We start from the raw sequence: 22,369 nt of genomic DNA on the forward strand, positions 1-22,369 counted from the left end.
CTGCTAGTGATCATTTCACAACTTCAGCATATCAAACTTTAAACCAACCCAACCGAGACATTGAACTTTTAAAAATTCTCGTCTTCTAGAGTTTCACTGTGGAAATGAAAATGAGATAAAAGTAGAGTGAGAAAACAACATAGTGGTACCTACACAATAACCACACTTGTCAAATTGCTGTCTTAAACCCAAACCAAGAATGCTGAAAAAGTATTCATTAAATTGATAAGCCTGAGATACTTGCGGCAAAGGTATCATGTCTTTTATATATGAAAGCAAAAACTGATGAAACTTTTGTCCAGTTTCGTCTACAAGATGTTGAAACCTGATAACAAGATCAAATGCCTTCTATTATATATTTTCAGCACTCGCAACCAAAACCAGCATGACCATTGAAAACTGCAGTTTCATCTGCTGAGCATCCCATAATTCAAATCAAACATGGCACTAACTAAAAAACAGAATAAACTGAAATCCAGTTTTTCTGAAGCAGTGTTTACCAAATTTTCTTGGAACCCTAGCAGGGTTCCTGTGTTTCTGAACTCAAATGCTTATGGCAATTGTCTCACTCTATAGTTCTCTGCTTTTATTCTGATTCTACAAGAAAAGGCAAATCAAAGCAGATGACCTAAGGGAGGCAACATGAGCTAAATTATAGACAGGTGCTTACAACAACAACAAAACATCGTAAGAAATTCAAGAAATTTTCTGAAGGGATCCAAAAATTATTTCAAAATCTTCCAAGTTCTTGAGATAGCAAGTGCCCACTACATGTGAATGGGTTTGTCGTAAGTAGCCATAGCAGCTTCCTTCACAGCCTCACTCATAGTTGGGTGTGCATGGCATGTTCGAGCTATGTCCTCACTTGCAGCCCCATATTGCAGTGCTAGCACAGCCTCATGGATAAGCTCCCCTGCATTAGGTGCCATTATGTGCACTCCTAGAATTTTGTCAGTTTCTTTCTCAGCCAGTATCTTCACCAATCCCTCAGCATCATCAATGGCCTTTGCACGACTGTTTGCCATGAATGGGAACTTGCCCACCTGATAAGCCACACCCAGGGCCTTAACCTGCTCCTCTGTTTTACCAACTGATGCCACCTCAGGATGGGTATACACCACTCCAGGAACCATATCATAGTCCACATGGCCCTCCTTACCTGCAATAAACTCTACACATGCAACACCATCCTCTTCTGCCTTGTGAGCAAGCATTGGCCCTGGAATCACATCTCCGATGGCATATACTCCTTTCACATTTGTCATAAAATGGTGATCGACTAAGATTCTTCCAGCCTTGTCAATCTGGACACCAATAGTTTCCAGCCCAAGCCCAGCTGTGAATGGGACTCTACCAGCTGACACAAGAACTACATCAGCTTCAAGTGTGCTCTGCTCTCCGCCAGCTGCAGGTTCAACGGTCAGCTTAACCCCATCTACGGATGTGTCAACCCCAACAACCTTCGTCTTGAGCATGAACTTCATTTTCTGTTTCTCGAGCATGCGCTGGAATTGCTTCCGGACTTCACCATCCATGGTTGGGACAATGTCTGGTGCAAACTCAACAACAGTCACCTCTGAACCAAGTCGACCCCAAACAGAACCCATCTCCAATCCAATGTAGCCTGCACCAATAACCACCAGTTTCTTTGGGATCTCTGACAAAGACAGAGCCCCAGTGGATGATACAATCTTCTTCTCATCAATTGCAACTCCAGGTAGGGATTTGACATCAGAACCAGTGGCGATTATGATATTCTTGCCCCTAACAACAGTATTCTCCCCTTCAAGGGTGTTGACAGATACTTCAGAGGCCGAAACAAACTTACCAAAGCCTTTGACATAGTTTACCTTGTTTTTCTTAAAAAGGCCTTCAATTCCTCGGGTTAGACCAGAGACAGCTTTGTCTTTCTGTGCCATCATAGCAGGAAGATCAATTTCAAGCTGAGAAAATTTGACACCATGACTTGGGAATGCATGCTTGGCTTCATGGTACATATGAGAGGAGTGAAGAAGTGCCTGAAGATTGTGTAAATAAATCAGTGTCATAAATGAAGCTTGTTTGATGCCTCTACTGATGAGGTTGTCCACTACATGATACTTTACCACTAAACTGTAAAACTACTGAACTACACTTTCGAAGAGGGAAGGGGTGTGGAAAGAAAGCAAATAGATCCAATCTAACCATATGTAGGCTAAGCTTATCCTAAGATACAGTCAAGACATTACTGCAACTCAACCAGAACAGTCTACCAACAGCTAGCTTGCTCATAATATACCAAACTAGCTTACCATACCTGTTAGGGGAAAAACTAAGTTATCCCAGAACAACCTGCGGGCGCCCGACCAGAGGGCGTTCCACCTGAAGGCGACTAGCTCAGCTTGGCGCCCGACCAAATGCTGGACTCCGAGACGCCCCATCATAGTATTCGACCTCGGTCTAATCTCCTTCGGGAGCCTAGCTTCCAAAGCCCAACCTCGCCGCTCACCTACTAACGTCACGCCCTTCCGTAGCTCAACCGGAGACCATACCCTGCTTCGCCGTCAACAATTAATGCGCATGGCTTGTTCTGTTCTTTGGCTCACTCAACCATTAAAGCGTATGGCCTCTGCTGATCTCCGGTTCACTCAACCATTAAAGCGTATGGCCTCTGCTGATCTCCGGTTCACTCAACAATCAATGTGCTTGTTATCTACGGATCTCAAGCCCTCCACGGTAGGCAGTTGAGCTACTCCGCCACGTCTGATCAGCCACGACGACTCACTGACTCCGGTTTGATCTCCCACGACACTATATTAATGCATACGATTGTGTTCAATTATGACCAAAAAAGAACCATTTGCCCCGTCACTTCACAGATAATACAATACCCCTCTATAAAAAGGGAACCCCTCCACCTTAGAGGGGGTTGGACTCTGAAATCCAGAAAAAGCATACCTCCCCTCTCCTCTGACATATTAGCCCCCTCTGACTTAAGCATCGGAGGGCCGGCACCGGAAACCCCGGCCACCGGCTTGTTGCAGGTCTCCCGGAGAACGCCGCCCGCCGACGGACCGCCTCCTCCTGCCGTTCCAGCATCGGAGCTCCTCCTTCTCAGCCGACGGTCGCCCCCGGGTCCAATTTTCAGCAACAGTTGACGCTAAAGGAAGGGACCGAGTCGCGGCCATAAAGTTGAGAAGTAAAGGAGCCTCTAATGTCTCCCGGCGTCTTCCACAAAGCCTTGGACACTCTGTCCGGAACTCGCCATCTCCGGCTGATCCAACTTCCCAGGTCCAGCCGGAACAGTTCAACATCCTGGTCCAGCAGGTTCAGGCCTTGGCCACCGCTGTTCAAGGACTGCAACGTGGGGAAGCCCCACCTATGCCGCCTTCGCAGGCCCAGCTCCGGCCAGTGCTCCCCCCAAATGGACCGGTGCCCCAGGGCCAAAATCTTCACGGCTCCTCAAGGGCCAACAACGAAGAGCGATGCTGTCGCCAAGACTCGGCCCGAGCGTCTCCTCGAAGAGAATTGCCGGGGAGGAGCATAGACAGGAGGCTACAGTTTTCGGAGGCCGAGTCGGCCCCGGACCGCCGTGAGCCGGAGCAGACTACTGTGGCAATCCCCCAGGTTGGAGAACTCGACAGGAAGGTCGAGAACTTTGAGCGCCAGATCGAGGCGCTTCACAGCAGAAAGACAAGACGAGAGGGCGACTTCGAGTTTACCACCAAGACCTCCTTCTCCCACCAGATCGAGAATGAGCCGGTTCCACCCAAATTCAAAATGCCCCAAGTGGAGCCCTACAATGGGACTGCCGACCCCCTCGATCATTTGGAGAGCTACAGAGCCCTTATGGCACTGCAAGGATCTTCGGAGGCTGTGCTCTGCAAGGCCTTCCCAGCAACTCTAGGGGAACGGCTCGGATTTGGTTTTCTAGGCTAAAACCGAGCACGGTCTCCTCTTTTGAGCAGCTCGGCAGGCAGTTCGCCACCAACTTTGCTGCCAGCCGGCGCCAGCGGCGAACGTCGGATTCCCTCCTGGACGTCAGGCAACGGGAGGGTAAATCTCTCAGGGAGTACCTCGACCGCTTCACCGCTGCAACCTGGGAGGTTTGCGAGCTCGACCAGTCGATAGCCATGTCGGCACTGAAGACTGGGGCTCGCTCCTACAGATTCCTCTTCTCCATCGAGAAGAGCTTCCCTGCTGACTTCACCGAAATGCTGACCCGAGCTCGGAAGTATGCAAAGGCTGAGGAGGCCATCGCCTCCAGGCGGGGTGCGACCGAGCAGGCTTCAAAGAAGCAGAAGAAACGCCGCGAGGAGCGCGGCCGCCAGCGAAGCCTGTCTCCCCGCCGAATCAAAAACTTGCCGCGGCTAAGGAGTCCACCTCGGCAGTAGGTACAGCGCAGACCAAGGTCCCCGCCCCGACCAAGATCTCCAGCACGGCCACGAGTACCGCCAGGGAGGTATGAGAATTACACTCTCCTCAACGCTCCCCGGACAGAGATCCTGATGGAGATCGAGGACCGAGATTATTTTTGGCCTCCGCCCCCGATAAGGGATCCCAGAGCTTACCGCAATCCTAGGAAGTATTGCCGCTTCCATCGAGACCACGGCTATAATACAAAGGATTGCTTCCGGCTTCGGGACGAGATCGAGGCACTCATCCGTCGTGGAGTGCTGAACCGGTTTGTACGGAACCGGCGCGAGGAAAGGAGGCCAGCAGAAAACGCCGAGCAGCCCGAAGATCCGAATGCCAACAGACCCATCGCAGGCACCATCAACACCATCGGAGGAACCTCGGTCGGAGGGCCAGCCGAGGAAAGGGATCCCCCGAAGCGCCTGCGCACTTCTGAAGCCATCTCGTTCTCGAACGAAGACTTGAAAGGAGTTGAAACTCCTCATGATGATGCTGTGGTCATCTCTATGATTGTAAATAAGTTTGATGTAAAACGCGTCTTAGTAGATAATGGAAGCTCGGCAAACGTCTTGTACTATGACACCTATCAAAAAATGGGGATGACAGAGAACCAGCTTCGGAGAATGAATGCTCCGTTGGTCGGATTTACCGAGGATTCAGTCCCAGTGGAGTCCTGCTCATGGTCGGGCTCGCCCTCCGAGAAAGTACTGTGAGGATGGACTTTCTTGTGGTCCGCCTACCTTCGGCCTACAACGCCATTCTCGGACGACCAGGGCTAAATGCTCTCCGAGCCGTGGTCTCGACTTACCACTTGTTCGTACGGTTCCCCACCGACCAAGAAATAGGCGAAGTTCGTGGAGATCAGCTGATAGCTAAGCGGTGCTATATGGCAACCCATAAAGCAAAGCAACCGGCTAAAGCTGAAGCACCAAGCCATGGCGAACAAACTGCCGAGGCGCCAACCCAAACATCAAATCAGGCGCTGCCCATTGAAACCTTGGAGGTGCGGGACAACACTTGGAAGAAACGGGTGGAACCTGGTGAGCTTCTTACTCAGATTCCTTTACAAGAAAATTGCCTAGAGCTAACCGTGCAGGTCGGCTCCGGCCTGAGTTCCCTCGAGAGGGACCGCCTGATCGAGTTCCTTCGGACCAACATGGACATCTTCGCCTGGTCGCCCGCCGACATGCCGGGAATCAACCCTGAGGTCATGGTCCACCGGCTCCAAGTAAAGCCAACCTGCAGACCTGTGCGACAGAAAAAACGGGGCTCCGCCCCGGAACGACGAGCAGCAGCAGAGGAGGTGGACAAACTCCTCGAGGCCGGCTTCATTCGGGAGGTCTTCTATTCGGACTGGCTCGCCAATGTGGTCCTCGTGAAAAAAGCCAATGGAAAATGGCGTATGTGCGTGGACTACACCGACCTGAACAAGGCCTGCCCGAAGAATAGTTTCTCCCTCCCCAGCATCGACCAACTCGTCGATTCTACTTCGGGACATCAGCTGCTGATCTTCATGGACGCCTTCTCGGGATACAATCAAATCCGAATGGCGCCAGAAGATGAGAAGAAGACGGCTTTCATCACCGATAAGGGTACTTATTGTTACAAAGTGATGCCGTTCGGGTTGAAGAATGCAAGAGCCATATACCAAAGACTGGTTAGCCAAATCTTCAAAGACCAGATAGGCCGAAACATGGAGGTCTATGTGGATGACATGCTGGTGAAAAGCCGAACAGCAGAGCACCATGTGGCTGACCTCAATGAAACATTCTCCAAGCTCAGAAAGTACCAAATGAAGCTCAATCCGGCGAAGTGTGTGTTCGGAGTCACCTCAGGCAAATTTCTGGGCTTCATAGTAACCCAGCGTGAAGTCGAAGCTAACCCCGAAAAGATCCGGGCACTGCAGGAGATGGTGCCGCCAAAGACAGTCAAGAAGGTACAGCAGCTCACCGGACGGATCGCGGCTCTGGGGAGATTCGTCTCCAGGTCGGCCGAGCGGTGCCTCCTATTCTTCAAAATCCTCAAGCGACCGAAGGACTTCTTATGGTCGGAGGAATGCCAGCAAGCTTTCGAAGAGCTTAGGCGCCTTCTCGCCTCTCCTCCGTTGCTCACCAAACCCCAGCAGGGCGAGCTCCTCTATTTGTACCTAGTCGTCTCCCCAGTTGCGGTGAGTTCAGTTCTGGTACGGGAAGAGAATAAGCTCCAGAGACCAGTGTACTACACCAGCCGGATCCTGAGGGATGCCAAGACAAGATACTCCAAATTGGAGAAAATAACTTTTGCCCTGGTCATCTCGGCTCGGAGGCTCCGACCCTATTTTCAGGCTCACACTGTGGCCATACTGACCGACCAACCGATGAAGCAGATTCTGCAGCGATCGGATCGTGCCGGGAGGATTGCCAAGTGGGCAGTCGAGCTCGGGGAGTTCGACCTCGAATACTGTCCAAGACCGGCAATCAAAGCCCAGGCACTCGCCGATTTCATCGTGGAGTGCACTTTGCCGGACGACCCCGAGCACCCGCTCATGCCAACAAAAGAAACCCCGGGGCAGCCATGGGCCCTATATATGGATGGCTCTTCGACCTCGGGGGGTAGCGGAGCAGGTCTCATCCTCACCAGCCCGGACGGAGTAGTGGCTGAGCAGGCCCTGTGCCTCGAGTTTCCAGCTTCGAACAATGAGGCGGAGTATGAGGCGCCCAACGCGGAGCCGGCACGCTCCTTCCGCTGGCGCGCTCATGTGCATAGACACCGAGCCGAGTTGGATGGACGAGCTCATTAATTATTTACAAAGTGAAGTCCTCCCCAATGATGAGCCTGAAGCTCGCCGAATCAGGCGTTTAGCCTCCCGATTCATATTGTATGAAGGCAAGCTCTACCGAAAATCCTTCACCTCTCCTCTCCTCAGATGCCTCCGCCCGTCAGAAGCGGACTATGCTATGCGAGAGGTTCATGAAGAAATATGCGGAAACCATCTGGGAGGCCGAGCGCTGGCTCATAAAATCTTGCGCCAAGGATACTTTTGGCCCACACTCCAAAAGGACGCAACGGACTTTGTCTGAAGGTGCGACAGATGCCAGCAGAACGCTAATATCCAGCGCCGACCTTCGGCCCCGCTGACCTCGATCAGTGCCCCTTGGCCATTCGCCCAGTGGGGAATCGACATCCTAGGGCCATTTCTCCTGGCAACTGGGCAAAGAAAATATCTGGTCGTCTCCATCGACTATTTCACCAAGTGGGTCGAAGCTGAACCGGTGGCCCGGATCACCGAGCAAAAAATGCGGAACTTTGTGTGGAAGTCAATCATCTGTAGATTTGGACTCCCCCGCATCCTTATATCTGATAACGGTCGTCAGTTTGACAACATCCGTTTCAGAGAATTCTGCTCCGAGCTCGGCATCGATCACCGCTTCACCTCGGTCGCCCATCCACAAACAAATGGAGAAACCGAGGTGACAAATCGCACCATCTTTCAGGGACTCAAAGCCAGGCTCGACCGATTCAAGGGGCAATGGGTTGAAGACCTCTACAATGTCCTCTGGGCCTACAGAACAACATTTCGGCTCCCCACCGGCAAAACCCCCTTCAACCTGGCATACGGAACGGAAGCTGTTATTCCTCTGGAAGTTGAACTCCCCTCACCAAGGGTGGAACACTACAACACAGCCTCCAACTCCTCCCAACTCAGAGGCAACCTGGACCTCATCGAGAAAATCAGGGAGGCGGCCCGAGTTCGTATGGCGAGGTATCAACGGAAAACGGCACAACACTACAACTCCCGAGTAAAAGCCAAGCTCTTCAAAGTAGGAGATCTCGTCCTCAGGAGGGCTGAGGCTTATCAGCCCACCGAGCAGGAAAAACTAGCCCCAAACTGGAAAGGACCTTACCGAATCGCGCAAGTCCAGCGGCCTGGAGCGTACAAATTGGAGTCTCTTAAGGAAACTTTTATCCCTCGAAGCTAGAACTCCGAGAACCTTTGAATGTACTACCAATGAACCCTTCGGATCATCGACAAACAGGAATACCACTCTCACTCCACTTATGATGATTTGCTTACGGTTCTCCATTAATCATTTCATACTCCTTATGTTGGGACGCTCGTGAATCCCAGGAAATCCCGACCAAGCTCGGATGCCCGACCAAGCTCGGATGCTCCAGTTAAGCCCGAAGCACCTCGCTGCGCTGCTATCGAGCTCAGTCTCGATCTCCCTCAAACACCTCGACACAGTTCGGGATGCCCCATGAGTCGATAGTAGAGTCCCAAACTCCCTCGACCTCGGAAAGCGTCGCAGGTCGATAGTGCGTTCTCAGACCCCTCGATCTTGCGCACGATCCCTCGACTATGGTCGGGATGCCCCGTGAGTCGATAGTAGAGTCTCAAACTCCCTCGACCTCGGGAAGCGTCGTAGGTCGATAGTACGTTCCCAGACCCCTCGACCTTGCGCACGATCCCTCGACTAAGGTCGGGATGCCCCTTGAGTCGATAGTAGAGTCCCAAACTTTCTCGACCTCGAAAAGCGTCGTAGGTCGATAGTGCGTTCCCAGACCCTTCGACCTTGCGCACGATCCCTCGACTAAGGTCGGGATGTCCCTTGAGTCGATAGTAGAGTCCCAAACTCCCTCGACCTCGGAAAGCGTCGCAGGTCGATAGTGCGTTCCCAGATCCCTCGACCTTGCGCACGATCCCTCGACTAAGGTCGAGATGCCCCGTGAGTCGACAGTAGAGTCCCAAACTCCCTCAACCTCGGAAAGTGTCACCAGATCGGCAACAAGCCCGAGCTCCTCCGACCTCGTGTTCATCCCTCGACAAAGGCCGAGATCCCCCGCGTGTCGACAGCAAGCACAATTTCCTTCAACCTCGGGAAGACAACAAAGGATGGGACCTTCACGGACCCTCCAACGCGCAGGCGCGCCTAAGACAAGACTACACAACATTCTCCCCTGATCGGCTGGAGTGGGCTACGCTGTTGTGCGAGACCCTGACCAAAGCGCCGTCTCATTCTACAAACGGACAATATTGTCCGCGGAAGCGGACCACAGGCCACAGAATGCCTCTAAAAGCCGATCGCAGAGCGGAATCGGCTATCTCCACCTGGAGTGCTCGGCCCCGACGGTGCGAAAGGTACTTCTCACCTAGCACCTACATTATTGCATTTACTTATGCACCATAACGATTGACAAAATCCCGACTGAGCTCGGAAGCTCCCCCGATCAAGGTCGAGATGCCCGTCTGAGCCAACCATAAGCCGAGGTCTTTTCGACCTCAGGCATGCTCTCACCACTAGTCTACAGGTTAATCTATGCAAATCCCTAAATGAGGGCTCGGCCGAGTCTAAAAGTTGGTCCAGGTCGACGCCTACCTGTAGCGACGGTCTCGACCCTAAACACTCTAGCCGAGCCTAGTAGTGCCGAGTCACTATGTTTCGATTCTACTGGTCGGGACGCCAACCGAATTCAAGGTTGACTGCCACAAAGGCCCTAACAATAGCTCGACTTGGGTCTATAATCCCCTCGGGGACCAACTTTAAAGTCTTTGCAAGCCTACACCCGGAAAGCCGAGCCTAAAGACTCCGCCAAGACCTTCCGGAAGATTAACCTAAGGCTTGACAAAACCCCTCCGGGGGCAAAAGATCGAGCTCGGCGCTCCGAAAATTCGGATCCGAGCTCCAGGGCCCGGCGAGATTCGATTCCGAGCTCAAGGGCTCGGCAGGATCCGAATCCGAACTCAAAGACTTAGCGAAATGCGAACCCGAGCTCGGAGACGATGAAGCTCGGAAAGTTTCCTAGTGGATCCATGCTTGGCAGGCGCAAACGGGGCTCGGCCGAGCCCGAGAAATTTGTCGAAGGGAATTTTAGTTTAAATGATCGAAAATTCATCCATGTGGAAGACAGAACAATCGTAAATTTAGGGAAAAGAAATTTTCATTAATGAAAGCCTGAAAGCTAAGTACAAGACCAAGGTTCGGCCATACACTCTCAAGGGCCGACCTTGCTTAGAAAAAATAAACAAAAAAGGAGGGTAAACAAAACCCTAAGAGGCGGGCCCTGCTCCGAGGTCATCCGCAGCCGTCGCCTCGGCCTGAGTCATATCAGCAGCTTGGAGGGCAGCATCCGAAGCTCCTTCTAGATCCCCCTTGGTGGGAACCTCGCCCTCGGCCGCCTGAACTTCGGCCCCAGCCGGGTCTTCAGGCGCGTCGAGCTCCTCGACTCCTGCCCCAGATTGGAGCAGATTGAGGTCAAACTCGGGGCAGAGCCGCCTCAGCTGGTTGCGGAAATCGTCGAAGCCGTGGATGAGCCCTTCCACGGCCTTCTCCTCCAGCAGATCGCGGAACTCTTCCGATTTTCGGAAGAATTGGACCGCGTGCTGAGCCTCCTTCTGGGCCCTCTTCTCGCGGACCTCGAGCTCCTGGGCCTTGAGGTGAGCATCCTTCACCTCCTGCTCGCGGACAGCGAGCGCCGAGCGGGCCTCGGCCAGACGCACCTTGGTAGCGCGCACCTCTGACCTAGCCAGGGCATGCGCGCCCTTCTCCTCCTCGAGCTTCGCGGTCCGCGACCGAAGCTCGCCTTCGCTGGCCTCTACTCTTGCGAGCAGCTCCTTTCGCAGGAGTTCGGCCTCGCCGAGCTTCACCTCGGCCTGGCGGAGCTTCCTCTCGGCCTCCTCCTGCCCGCGCTGGCATCTTCGGCCCCGCTTCCGATAGTCGGACGCTATGTGCATTAGAGTCTCGACCTCGTGGAGATGCTGTTAACAATGAAAGGAAAAAAAATGAGTCAAGGCTAAAAATTAAAAGATGAAAACAAGAGTCTAGAGGTAAACTTACCCGGACCGCGGAGCAGTAGATCCCGTCCAAGAAGCTGTTGTAGCTCGTGGACCGAATCTTGGCCTGATCGGCCGGGAGCAACGCGACTCGAAAAATCTGTCGTGCTACTGCAGGATCGTCGAGGGCCGAGTCTCCCTCGAAAACCTCCCACGAGGGGAGGTAAGGCCTCCTCTCTGGTTGAGAATCGGCCTCCAAGGGACCGGGGAGACTCGGCCTTGCTGGGCTAGGCGGGGGCGGGGGCGACCTCGGAGCCCCCTGGCTACTCCCCGGCTCGGGATCCGAGCGCCGTTGCTCGGGAGCCGAGCGCCGCTGCTCGACAGGACGTCGACCAGGGCGCTGAGAGATGGGAGCCGGGCAAGCCAACATTGCCGAAGCTCCCGCAGAACTCGAGCCCCTGTGGTCGGTGCTCGGAACCTCCCGAGCAGGCCTAGAAGGCCCGCCCTGGGCTGTACTTGTCTCGGCGCCGGCACCAGATGAAAGCTTGGCCTTCTTCCTCGGCTTGGGCGAGGCCCCACCAATCTCGGCCGCCCTCTTCCGAAAACGAGCATAGAGGGCTGCGTTCTTGGTCACCATTTTCGGAACGTCTGTAGAGGCAGGAAAGGGAGAAGTCAGAATATTAGGAAAGAAGAGACAGAGCAGGACAAACGACAAAAACCATCATCCTTACCCTGAGGGCGCGCCGAGCTCAAGCCTACGTTGACTAACGCATCCTCACTTATGAGGTCATTCAGAAGAATGTTTTCCTCGAGGCCGTTTAGAGCATCGAGGATCCTCTGCTCTTTCTCGGACAGTTTGGGGAGCCTGTTAGCATTCTTGAGCCGAGCCTGCCCCCACCTAGGGTCGAACCCCCATGACCGCTCGGAGGACAAAAAGAAGAATTTCTCCTTCCACCCATGAATGGATGTCGGAGCACCCCGAAAGAATGACCGGCCACCCCGAAGGGCAAGGTAAAGCCATTCTCCATCTCCCGGGTTGGACTTCAGTAAGAAGCACCACCGGAAGATGTTGACAGAAGTCGGTATCCCGTGCGCAATGCATAAGGATAGAAAACCAATGATCGTCCTCCATGCGTTTGGAGCGAACTGCGCTGGGACAAGTTGGTAAGTCACCAGGAGCTCGTTCACAAACGCATGAAAGGGGAACCGCAGACCGGCCCAGAGTATCTCCAGATACACCCCGATCCGACCAGGGGACGGCCTCGTTATCCGATCCTCCGGCCCCGCAGGTTCCAAACGGAACCCCCGCTGAGGGAAAAACCATTCCTCAGCCATCTCTACTTCCTCACCACTCATGGTGGACCCGAACTCATCCGGACCACGACCCATCCCAAAAAAAAATCAAAAGAAGAGGAAGGAATCCAAAAAACAAAAACCTCCAAGCAGACAAAAGAGGGGGGGGAGAAAGCACCTACTGAAACCTCGCCGGAGATGACGAGTAGTAGAGAAAACCGGAGTAACCGCTTCGGGAGGCCGCCGGAAGAAACAAGGGGATACTGGGAAACACCAGGTTACGACAACCGAATAGAAACCCTGAAACCGAATCAAGGGTTTATATAAACCCCTCCAACGGCTCAAATCGGCGAGACAGAATCCCGCCTCCCGTCCCGATTGTGCCACGCGTCGGCCCCAAGAGGCCAAAGTGGCGTATCCTATTCAGATCGACGCTTTGAATACCGAATCAAGGTGGCGTCTCATCGGATTGTGGAGCCCCATCATGAGCCCACGACGCGAGGCCGTTTCAGACGGTGAAAAGGCGTCGTCCCGCCTTCTCCTATTAATGACACCTTGAAACGTGCGGAGCGCCGTAAAAATTCGAAATTTTCTGGCCCCCACCGATGCAACATTAAATAGTGTGGAGCGCCATTAAACAACTACTTCCTACATCCGAGCTCGCAAGCTTCTCGAACTAGGAAGTTGGGGGGTAGTGTTAGGAAAAAAACTAAGTTATCCCAGAACAACCTGCGGGCGCCCGACCAGGAGGCGCCCGACCAGAGGGCGCCCGACCAGAAGGCGCCCAACCTGAAGGTGACTAGCTCAGCTCGGCGCCCGACCAAATGCTGGACTCCGAGACGCCCCGTCATAGTATTCGACCTCGGTCTAATCTCCTTCGGGAGCCTAGCTTCAAAAGCCCAACCTCGCCGCTCACCTACTAACGTCACGCCCTTCCGTAGCTCAACCGGAGACCATACCCTGCTTCGCCGTCAACAATTAATGCGCATGGCCTGTTCTGTTCTCCGGCTCACTCAACCATTAAAGCATATGGCCTCTGCTGATCTCCGGTTCACTCAACCATTAAAGCGTATAGCCTCTGCTGATCTCCGGTTCACTCAACAATCAATGCGCTTGTTATCTACAGATCTCAAGCTCTCCACGGCAGGCAGTTGAGCTACTCCGCCACGTCTGATCAGCCACGACGACTCACTGACTCCGGTTTGATCTCCCACGACACTATATTAATGCACACGATCGTGTTCAATTATGACCAAAAAAGAACAATTTGCCCCGTCACTTCACAGGTAATACAATACCCCTCTATAAAAGGGAAACCCCTCCATAAAAGGGGAACCCCTCCACCTTAGAGGGGGTTGGACTCTGAAACCCAGAAAAAGCATACCTCCCCTCTCCTCTGACATATTAGCCCCCTCTAACTTAAGCATCGGAGGGCCGGCGCCGGAAACCCCGGCCACCGGCTTGTTGCAGGTCTCCCGGAGAACGCCGCCCGCCGACGGACCGCCTCCTCCTGCCGTTCCATCACCGGAGCTCCTCCTTCTCAGCCGACGGTCGCCCCCGAGTCCAATTTCCAGCAACAATACCTATTGAAGTTTTAAATGAATACTAGCATGATTTTGGTGTTAAGATTGCACCAAAGCTACAAAGACAACGCATATCACGAATCCATGGTGCAAGGTTGACTTACTTTGCATGGTTTAAATTGCTTTGAGGCCTCAAAAAGAGAAGTAAAACCTATAGTAGATATTCTTCAGATTATTCCATCATAACTATATTAATCATATTTCATCAAATCGGATAATGCAGAAGCATCCCCAAACAACAAATCATATAATGTTATTCTACCTTAACTAGTCCTCAGGATCAGTTTCCTCTCATAATTCAAGTCAGCATTCACCCTCATCGGCTAGTACATCTTCCAATAACATATCATGAGGTTTCATACTGAATACTGGCAGTTGATTAATCAGCGGCCGACTCAAGGATTAATTAGCATAGGCCCATAAAACATGAAAATCATCTATCGGACCACAATTAATTTCCACATTTCATATTGATTTCTTCTCCATGATTTGTCACATTTCATAGATTGATTTGAAACATCTTCTTCTTTAGTAAAATATCTCTTCAATTTAGAAAATGCTTCCTCCAATAGTCTTTAATAATTATCTTCTTTATTTGTAGGGAATATATAAGTAAGAAATAGCGAAAGTGTTTAACCTTCATGAGTAGACCAATGTGAACACTAGCAACTTTTGCTAATTGATGTGATTACAAGTTCCGCCAATCACAACTAATCTAATTCCAGAACAGTTGGCTCAAATTCTCACACCAAACCTTTATTGGTTGGTATCACAACACTCTTCCTGTGTCAATTTGGCATTTTAATCATTTACAATTCCAAAATTTCAAGGCACACCCTCAAAATAGCCAGGATTTTTCACATCACATCAGCACAACAATGTAAGTCATGGAAATTCACAGAGGATATGTACAACAAACCAACTACAAAGTGACCACCAAAGTTATATGCAAACAGGTGACCATATGAATCATGTATTCTCACTAATGCAATTTCAGATATATGTGTGTAAATATCCCAGATATCATAGGTTAAATATAGATTAATCAGCTATTACAATTCATAATTTCAAGGCATGCCTTCCAAATGATAGGATTTTTCACATCACATGAGCACATATAAGTTACAAAAATTCACACAGGACAAGGACAGCCCAACTACAACATGACCAACTAAGTTATATACAAACAGGTCACCATAAGAATCATGTGTCCTCACTTAGGGAATTTTAGACATCTGTATGTAACTATTCCAAATAGCATGTGTGAATATATGTGAATCTTCTGTCTGTCTATTTGTCCATCCTAAATATTCCAAAAATTTATCACACTCACACACACACACAAAAGCAAAGTTGAGCTATTATCTTCACGGTAGGAAAGAAGCTTAAATTCTTCTGGTGCAAAATTAACGATTCAACATCTAAATTGAAAAACCAGAGTGTTAAACATGCTATACTGCACTTAAATGCTTAAAAGAAAAGGTCAAATCTTTTGGACATTCTCTATGCATCATGTGGCCCCACAATGGACAATTTTATTGACAGGACACAGTATTTTTATTTGATTTATGTTTTAGAAGCATCCAAATTTGTTTTTTGAGGGAAAGAGAGAGAGTTGGAATTTTGGTTTCTATGTGTTTTAAGATGTACAAATTAAGATCAACAATTTGAAGACTCAAGATTTACAGCCTACAATATACTTTAGAATACTAACTTTATTGATATCATCCATGGAATGCCGTACCGGCCCGTACCGGCCGATACGGGCCGGTACGTACCGGTCCGGCCGTGGACCGGTACCGGAACGGATAAAAAACCGGTATTTCCCGGTTTTTTATCCGAACCGGCCGGTACAGGTGCGTACCGGCCGGTTCGGGCCCGTACCGGCCGGTTCGGAGCCCGTACCGGCCGGTACCAGCCTCGTACCGGTGCGAACCGGCCGGTTCGCACCGGTACGAATTTTTTTTTTTTTAGAACCACAGCGCCGCGCGCTGTGGTTTTTGAAACCACTGCGTACCGGCCGGTACGGGACCGGTACCAGCCGGTACGTATCGGACCGGACCGGTACCGTACCGGTCCGGCCGGCCATCGGTACGCCGACCGGTACCGGTACGGCGGACCTTGAATTATTATCATCTATTGTTATCCATTTGATGCATGGGTACGAGACTCCTAGATAAAAATTTTATTTCTAGGTATTCTAAATATGATATTTCAAGACCAACAAAGTGGATCCTCAATTTACCTTTTCCACATATCCATAAATATATAGGCACATGCATATATAACACAGACACAAAAAGATATATAAGCATCTGTATCTAGGTGTCTATATGTATTTTAATGCTTTATCATTCAATGCTACCAAATTGTCTGTGCAAGTTCTTTCAAGTTCTCTCATAAATCTCATCCTCACTTTCCCTTAAACTTATATTCCTACCTTCGCCACACATCCACAAAAACCTCAAAGTTGCCTTCTTTCCTATCTTAGATAATGCAAGTGAACACATGACAAACAAAAGGTACCTCTCCATCTCATCAATCCCACTGTAATTCAATGGAAATAAATATGGATTTTCTCTGCATTACCTTGCAAAATAAAAACAGGGATGGACAAAGAAAACAACCACACCTAAATATCTTTTATTTCTTAATTAGGCCTTGATTTCAATTTTAAACTCCCTTAAAGTGAATTAGCTAAAAAAATTTATGATTCCTATTACCCCAGATACAAGGAGGGTGGAGTAAAGCACAAATTTAGCATAACAGCGTTAAAAAAAATCAAAGAAAAATTACTCATGGTCGATGCGAACAATCGGCTGTTTCCTTTTTTTTCCGAATATCTAGTATGCCGTTTCCCACGTCACCTACAAACAAACATTTATTTCCGAGAAATCTATGCTTCTTCATTCCCACACTCCCTTTACCCCATGCCCGAGTAGCCCTCCCTACTGGAGGTCAAACCAATCTACCAACTTCCAGACACCAATCAAAGGGAAACAAATGAAAGAAAAAACAAACTACATGATCAATATTGCCCCAATCGATTTGGTCTAATTCCCATATTTGTATTTTATTAAGATTCAGATGTGGAAATAGCCAACTCAGGAAACGCCACGAAAACCACAGCAAACACCAAAATTTTATTTCCTGGCTCAATATATGCCCATGAATTTCAGATGTGGAAATAGCCAACTCAGGAAACGCCACGAAAACCACAACAAACACCAAAATTTTATTTCCTGGCTCAATATATGCCCATGAATCGCGAATAAAGTCCTTACCCATCTATACGAACACAATAAGGGGGAAATAGATTGCAGATCCAAAAAGGTAAGCAGAAACATATGGGGGAAAACGCATAATTTAATGCAATCAAGCGTCAAATATATCGAAATCAACAAACAAAATACAAAGAATGAGATCAAAAAAGAAACCCCAGCACGAAGAAAGATCAGAAAAATGAGGGGGGAAAGAGAGAGAGAGAGAGAGTGAGAGGGAGAGGGAGAGAGATAGAGGGGTTTGGGGTTTTACCTTGGAGGGGATGCAGCCAACGTTGAGGCAGGTGCCGCCGAGGGCCCCGCGCTTCTCGATGCAGGTGGTCTTGAGCCCCATCTGGGCGGCCTTGATCGCCGCCACGTACCCTCCCGGCCCGCCCCCGATCACCACCACGTCGTTCTGCTCCGCCGACGCGGCTGCCGCGAATCCGCGGAAGATGGCAGCTCCCTGCACTGCCCCCGGCCGGAGGAGGTCGCCGGCCCTCCGCCTCGCCAAGCTTGCCATCGCCATCGCTTCTCCTTCGCCGCCTTTTCCTCCCCTTCTTCTCTTCGAGAGAGAGCGATCGAGAGACGCAAAACTTTGGGGCTGACGGCAGTTCGGTAATATAAATGGACAAGCGGCGGTGGGAGCGGAGGAACCTATCAAATGGCCCTGGTGCCGGCCCATGAAATATAATCGTCCGATGGTTGCCGTCGCCACGTGCAGGAGAAATTGGTCCGTTGGATTAAGCGATGGATGAAGCAAGGACCGTGGACATCGTGGTTCCTGGCCGTCTGGCGTAATTGATAAACTCACGTCCATTTTGCTTCTGTGAGATGCATCCTCAGTTCCCTTGTGAGAGAAAGTGAATTTAGGGGAGTGCAGTCCATAAAGAATGGAAGTGTGCATATGAGTTTCCTTTGAGAGGAGTGGGGTCGCTGCGCCGCACCGTTGATCCCCAAGGAAAATGGTGTCCACAAACAGCCTACCATCTTCATCCCTTTTTTTCTCTCATTCATGATCATCCATTCAGACCTATTCGCATTTTAAAAACTCTGAAAAAAACAGTTGTAAATAATTTTTTGGATTACTAGAAATCTTATACGAATCCAAGGGAAGAAAGCAACACCAAATTAATGGGTAATAAATAAAATCAAATCCAGATATGACCAACATGGACGTGTCTTGGCTGTAGAGTACCTTACAGGATGCTTCATCAGAAGCTATTGAACTAGTCTTCTGCTTGGTAAGTGTGATTTCAATTGTTCTTAAAGCTCTTTCCAGAGAAAAAGTTTATTGAGGAATAGTCCCATGTCTAATAGGCTAGGAATTGTTCATCAAGTGCTATCCACCCATTACTTAAAGATTTTGGATTGGATTTTAATATGGCATCAAAAAGCCCAATTGCCTATCAATTCCTGCATTTTGCTACGTACAAATTCATATATCGTTTTTTGCCCACAGATACGTGCACACACATGTTAGAAGTATGCCTTATAAGCTAATTTGGCTGACGCATTATTTTGTTCTGAGACATAAATTTGTACTTGACTTAATTATGAATTTATTAAGTTGGGCATTCTTTTCATTCATGTTCTTATGTGTCCATGAATCGTCCAAGAAATTAATAAAATGATGACGCATATTCTCAAGAGTTGAGAATTTGAGGTATGTGTCATTGGTGATTAATTTCTGAATTGCTCCTAGTCGATGGATCATCATGACGACGGTGATCGATCCGTTGATATTAGTGCACAGATCACTTTCTTTGATGGACGAGTCTTGAGTCCAAGTGTGGGGACACTGGAGTAATTGTGTAAGTACTTGTTAGATAACAAAGGTACTAAGCATGACCATAGTAAGTAGTCACTTGGATGTCTATCCACTCGTCAGTGACTTACTTGATGTTGCAGTTGCATGACTGGTCCGCGATGCCTCGGCTATTCACAGTGAGGTTGTTGTGGTTTAACGAGCACATAAACATAGGCCTTATCCATCTGGGTCCTTGTGGTGCAAATTGGCGGTAGTAGGTTCATTGTAGGAATAGGGGTGCATATAGATGGAATCTATCGACCTTGATAGATTAGGAGAGATCCTATGTAATTTATGAGACTAAGTTCGTAAATCCTTGGTTAAGGTAGTTTTTGGAAAAAGTGTTTTTCAATCTCGAACTAGAGTCGAATAAATCTTGACATATGACAGACGATGGGGTTTGACAAGTTATCCATGACCTCCATCCTGTTGGGATCCATAATAGAGGGACTATATCATATGCTAACTACACCTAGAGGTTCATCTATTCCATTATGCTGGGTAGTTACTACATGCTGCTAGGTGTCACTGGTGGATTGTGAGACTCAAAGGCATTCACTTGATGATCAGTGAACCCAAAAGAGAAGAGTTGAAATTATTTCAACCCATTGAAAGGAGTTTCAATAATATTATGATAGAGATCGCAATATATCTCACCACCAGACAGAATAGAAACTATGAGGTCACACATATTAGAGGTATTGACCGATCCGATGGTTGAATTGTGATTTGGAATCACAATAGTTCATAATTATCAATTTGATTGATAATTGGTTTAATCCACTAAGAGTTAGTGAGTTGAAGAAGGAATAATTGCAATTTAAATTTAATCAATTGGATTTAATTAATTTGGCTTAATCTTATTAAATTAGAAGTCCTACTTAGAGTAGGATTCTTAAAGTCCTAATTGGATTAAGACTAAAATTATATGAGTTCTAATTGGATTAGGATTTCTAAAGTCCTAATTAATTTTGATCTAGTACATAAAGATAACTCCTAATTGGATTAGGATTGAAGAGTTCAATTGAGTCATAGTTCAATTGGATCCTAATTAAATTAGGACTCTTATGGATAAGTCTTGGAGGCCACCTAATCCTCTTTAGAAGAGGATTAAACATCCAAATTAAATCAGCCCACATCCCTTTTGATTGGATCAAGGGTGCGCACAAGGGAAAAGAAAAGGAGGGGCGTACGCCCCTCCTAATTGGATTCCAAAGGGGCTGATGGCGTGGCCCTTCCTAGATTTTAGGAAGAGCCATGCCTAGGGCTTAATGAAAAAGGGAAAATAAAAAAGGGGCCACCCCCCTGGGTTTTTGGCTTCTTGGTTCATGCGTGCGGCCTCCATCCCTCCCCTCTCTTCCTTCTTCCATCCGCAAGGGAAAAGAAAGGGGCAGCAAGATTGGATCTTATCTTCGTTACATCTTTCTTGCATCCATCATCACCACGCTCTAACTCCAGACTTAGTCCAATTATTCACCATTTTCTTAACTTGGCTGCCATTCATAAAACCCAATCTCTTTATCATCATCTTCTACTTCTTCCTTCATCTTTCCATCAATCAAAATCCTAACCGCCACTTGATAAAAACAAAAAGAGAGAGCAAAGATCAGCCCTTCCGTCTGAGTCCACCACATAAACCCCACCTCCGTTCTGCATCAATTGATATCAGAGCAACCATCTCACCTTCGTTCTGTATCAATTGGTATCAGAGCAAATCGATCCACATGAGTACAAGAAGAAGCCATCCCTATTATTATGATACCTACTATGACAATCAATATTATCCCTACAATATCGAACGACAACAAGATGATCTGATGGATGAAGTTCGATATCAAATATCTACCCTAGCATGAAAGATGGATATTGTGAAGGCAGAACTATGACGTCGTAGCCGTGTCAAACCACAAGTTGAGCAACGACCTTCAGAATGCAGCAACAAAGGCACCCCTTCTTCTCGAGGTATTTCTCCGTCTATAAGATCTAAAATTTTTGCAAATAGGGATACATATCCGAAGCGAAGAACAACAAAATTCAGTGAAAAAACAATGAGTCCTATGCCACAAAGAAAAAGCAAACCCGATTGCTCTAAGTGCGGTGGCTGATGACACCTCACTGACATTTGTTCCACTAAAGATCAGCAGAATTTTGAAGAAGATCTTGGCGCTAGTCTTGAAAATTCAGAAGCGTCGTCTGATGATGTTCCTACCGCTGAGATCCCTTTCCCTTCCCCTGAAATCTCTCCTAAGCTCGCCGAGGTTGAGGACAAGGAGAAAGACAATGTGGAAGAACAAATTTTAGAAGTGATACTATCTGAATCTGAGCATATTTTAGTTAATTTTTCTGATGTAACTCCAGAAGAATTGCCAAAGGAAGATAGATCAAAAAATTCAGCAGAGATCAAGCATGAAGATGGAACCGTGTTCGCATTGGATGGTTCTAAAATTTCAGAAGAGATTGTTGGAAATTGTATCCTAAGAGTCAATCGTCAGTATGTTGATGATTGAATTTTGTAAATAAATTGATAAATTAATAAAGTATTATTTGGCATTATTTATCATTTCATTGTACATCTTCAAATGAACTCTTATATAATGAAGTCCTTAGGACTTATTTTATGATAAAGGAGGATTTATCTTCAAGTCCTTAAAATTGTTCGTGATCAAATGATATGCTGTTACTAGGACGACAGCATTATCGAGATTAGGTCGTTGTGTGACATATATGTTGGTTGTCCTCTTAACCAAGTAGTGTGGAGACACTGATATGTCACACAGATGAAGTGTAAGAGTACATTTCACTAAACGTGACCAATTCCGGAACACTCTACTGTCAAGAGATTATTCCGAGTGGATATGGGTATATGTGTCCCTCCGACCTGAGATCATCACGATGACCAATAAGCAACTCATTGTACTTTGGTACCGAACTATCTGAGTTTCTAATTCAGTGACGGAAGGTTACTAGGTGCAGTCAAGTACTTGCGAAGTCGGTGTGTGAGTCAAGATGGAATTGACCCCTCCTGGTGACAGGAGATATTGCCCTTATGTTCAATTTAGCAAAATCTTGGCCAGGATAATCCTTGAGACATGAGGGTTCTTTTGGCTATAAAAGACCCCCACGCCTAGGGTTCAAAATATAAAATATTTAGAGGTTTCAAAAAATTTTGAAAAAATTTTCTGAGGGCATCCATCCCTTCTTCTCCTTCTTCCTCACGTCCATCCTCCATCTCCTTAAAAAACAATCAAAGATTGAGTGTTTAGAAGGGGAAAGCTTC

The 22,369-nt window shown here is 48.4% G+C and overlaps 1 protein-coding gene across 1 annotated transcript; it reads right to left on the bottom strand.

Annotated features, from left to right (window-relative positions):
• Positions 1 to 429: 429 nt before the first annotated feature.
• On the bottom strand, positions 430 to 18,163 carry LOC103697276 (dihydrolipoyl dehydrogenase, mitochondrial-like). Its single transcript, XM_008779108.5, has 2 exons — positions 17,557 to 18,163; positions 430 to 2,018 (listed from the first exon to the last, which is right to left on the bottom strand). The coding sequence occupies exons 1-2, from the start codon at positions 18,100 to 18,102 to the stop codon at positions 768 to 770; spliced, it is 1,797 nt and encodes a 598-aa protein (XP_008777330.3). The 5' UTR covers positions 18,103 to 18,163; the 3' UTR covers positions 430 to 767.
• Between the last annotated feature and the right edge of the window lie 4,206 nt (positions 18,164 to 22,369).

The sequence above is a fragment of the Phoenix dactylifera genome, chromosome 14 (genome assembly GCF_051530095.1).
Source record: "Phoenix dactylifera cultivar Ajwa chromosome 14, Ajwa_hap1_PhDact_Kaust_v1.1, whole genome shotgun sequence".
Classification (NCBI taxonomy): domain Eukaryota; kingdom Viridiplantae; phylum Streptophyta; class Magnoliopsida; order Arecales; family Arecaceae; genus Phoenix; species Phoenix dactylifera.

What these genes read in the sequence shown, in the direction of transcription:
- LOC103697276 (XM_008779108.5), bottom strand. Translation starts at nt 18,102, where the DNA reads ATGGACGTGAGTTTATCAATTACGCCAGACGGCCAGGAACCACGATGT. An exon ending in TTGGCTGCATCCCCTCCAAG is followed by an intron (nt 2,019 to 17,556) that starts GTAAAACCCCAA and finishes CACAATCTTCAG; the next exon opens with GCACTTCTTCACTCCTCTCA.